Source organism: Branchiostoma floridae, chromosome 15 (genome assembly GCF_000003815.2).
Source record: "Branchiostoma floridae strain S238N-H82 chromosome 15, Bfl_VNyyK, whole genome shotgun sequence".
Taxonomy (NCBI): domain Eukaryota; kingdom Metazoa; phylum Chordata; class Leptocardii; order Amphioxiformes; family Branchiostomatidae; genus Branchiostoma; species Branchiostoma floridae.
Window position 1 is genome coordinate 19375298 of NC_049993.1, and position 1384 is coordinate 19376681.

The 1384-nt window shown below is 38.4% G+C and overlaps 1 protein-coding gene across 1 annotated transcript in view; it reads left to right on the plus strand.

Moving 5' to 3' along the window:
* The window catches only part of LOC118431281 (carboxypeptidase A2-like), a gene marked incomplete in the record, with an annotated part of 11754 nt that overhangs the window by 7116 nt on the left and 3254 nt on the right, over positions 1–1384 (plus strand). Inside the window, 1 exon segment of the mRNA XM_035842397.1 lies at positions 13–55. Coding sequence (XP_035698290.1) covers positions 13–55 — 43 coding nt within the window.

Here is a 1384-nt window from a genome sequence, read left to right on the forward strand (position 1 = left end):
AAGGGGGATGACTGCTTTGGAGTCGACGCCAACCGGAACTGGGACGAAGTTGATGGTATATACGACTTTTATATGCAGATTCGACATAAGCTTTTCCTTTCACTAGATGCGGTTTTGTGGTTGTTATTTCTGGTCCTTCTTTCCTGGGTTTATGAGGCTCCTTCTATCATGTCAGTCACCATTGACTTTTATATTACTTTATTTGGTTCCACAAATAGCTTCAGATATCAACTACTCTTCCTCAAGTTCCTGTGGTCCCAATACGTATGTAGTACAGAAATGGATAGAATCACATGCAATTAAAATAAGGCACAGGGTGTCTACAAAATAACTGTCTTGATACATATTATACATATATGACAGAATACAGAAAGGGCTTGGGACACCAAAATACAGCATTTTCGAAGTATCTGTAACTAGAGTTCCACGACCCCATACCTTTGTCAAATGATTCTATCTTTTACAACTGCTGTATTAATTGTGTTTGTCATTAATTATATAAATGAGGTTCTCATTTGCATAAATCATATAATTTGATCATCTCCACCAAACAACAGACATACGCAGTTTATGTTAAAACGGCTTTTATCGCATTTTGTGCTAATTTATGCAAATTGGGACCTCATTTTCATGCTTAATGTTCAACAATGTTCACCTGTACATAACTTCCAAATGCTACAAGTAAGAAGTTCTAGTCATTTACCACAATGGCTTCATAGCATTTTCTCATTATTATGCAAGATAGGTATTTAATATTTAGGTATTATGGGAATTCCCCATTTTAGTAAAAAAATCAATTAATGACGTCATAATTATGTCATACTACGTCATAATGATATAATTTTTTTTTTGAATTATGCAACTCGACGAGCATATCACCCCCTCCAAATTTGGTGATCGTACAGTAAGCCGTTTTGAAAATACGAAGGGGGGGGGGGGGGGGCAAATGAAAACCAACACCCTCCCCCCAAGCCAGGGAATGCCAAAACAGCCCAGTCTGGAAAGCGTTAATCTAAATTCCTGAAAGGAAGTCCCAAAAGCTGGCTGTCAATTTTTTTTATTGTTTGAGGCACAAAAACATTAAAGGGGTTATTTTTTGCAAATGTCTATGTTAGTAAGCAATATCATTATGGTTGATTGGAAGTTCAAAAAGTTTTCTTTCTTTGGGACGTCATTGTTATCTTGAACCCTTTACAAAATTCGAAATCCATCATTCAGCCATCGCACATTGGGCTACACTTTCGTCAAGCGGGTTGTTGTACACATTAAGTGGGTTAAAAAAGTTAAAGTTTGCCCATGCATCTACAGACGCGAAGGGGGGCGCCCATCCCCACTTCAAAGCCCTTGGGCCACACATGTGCAAGCCACTACAGCAGGGGGCTGG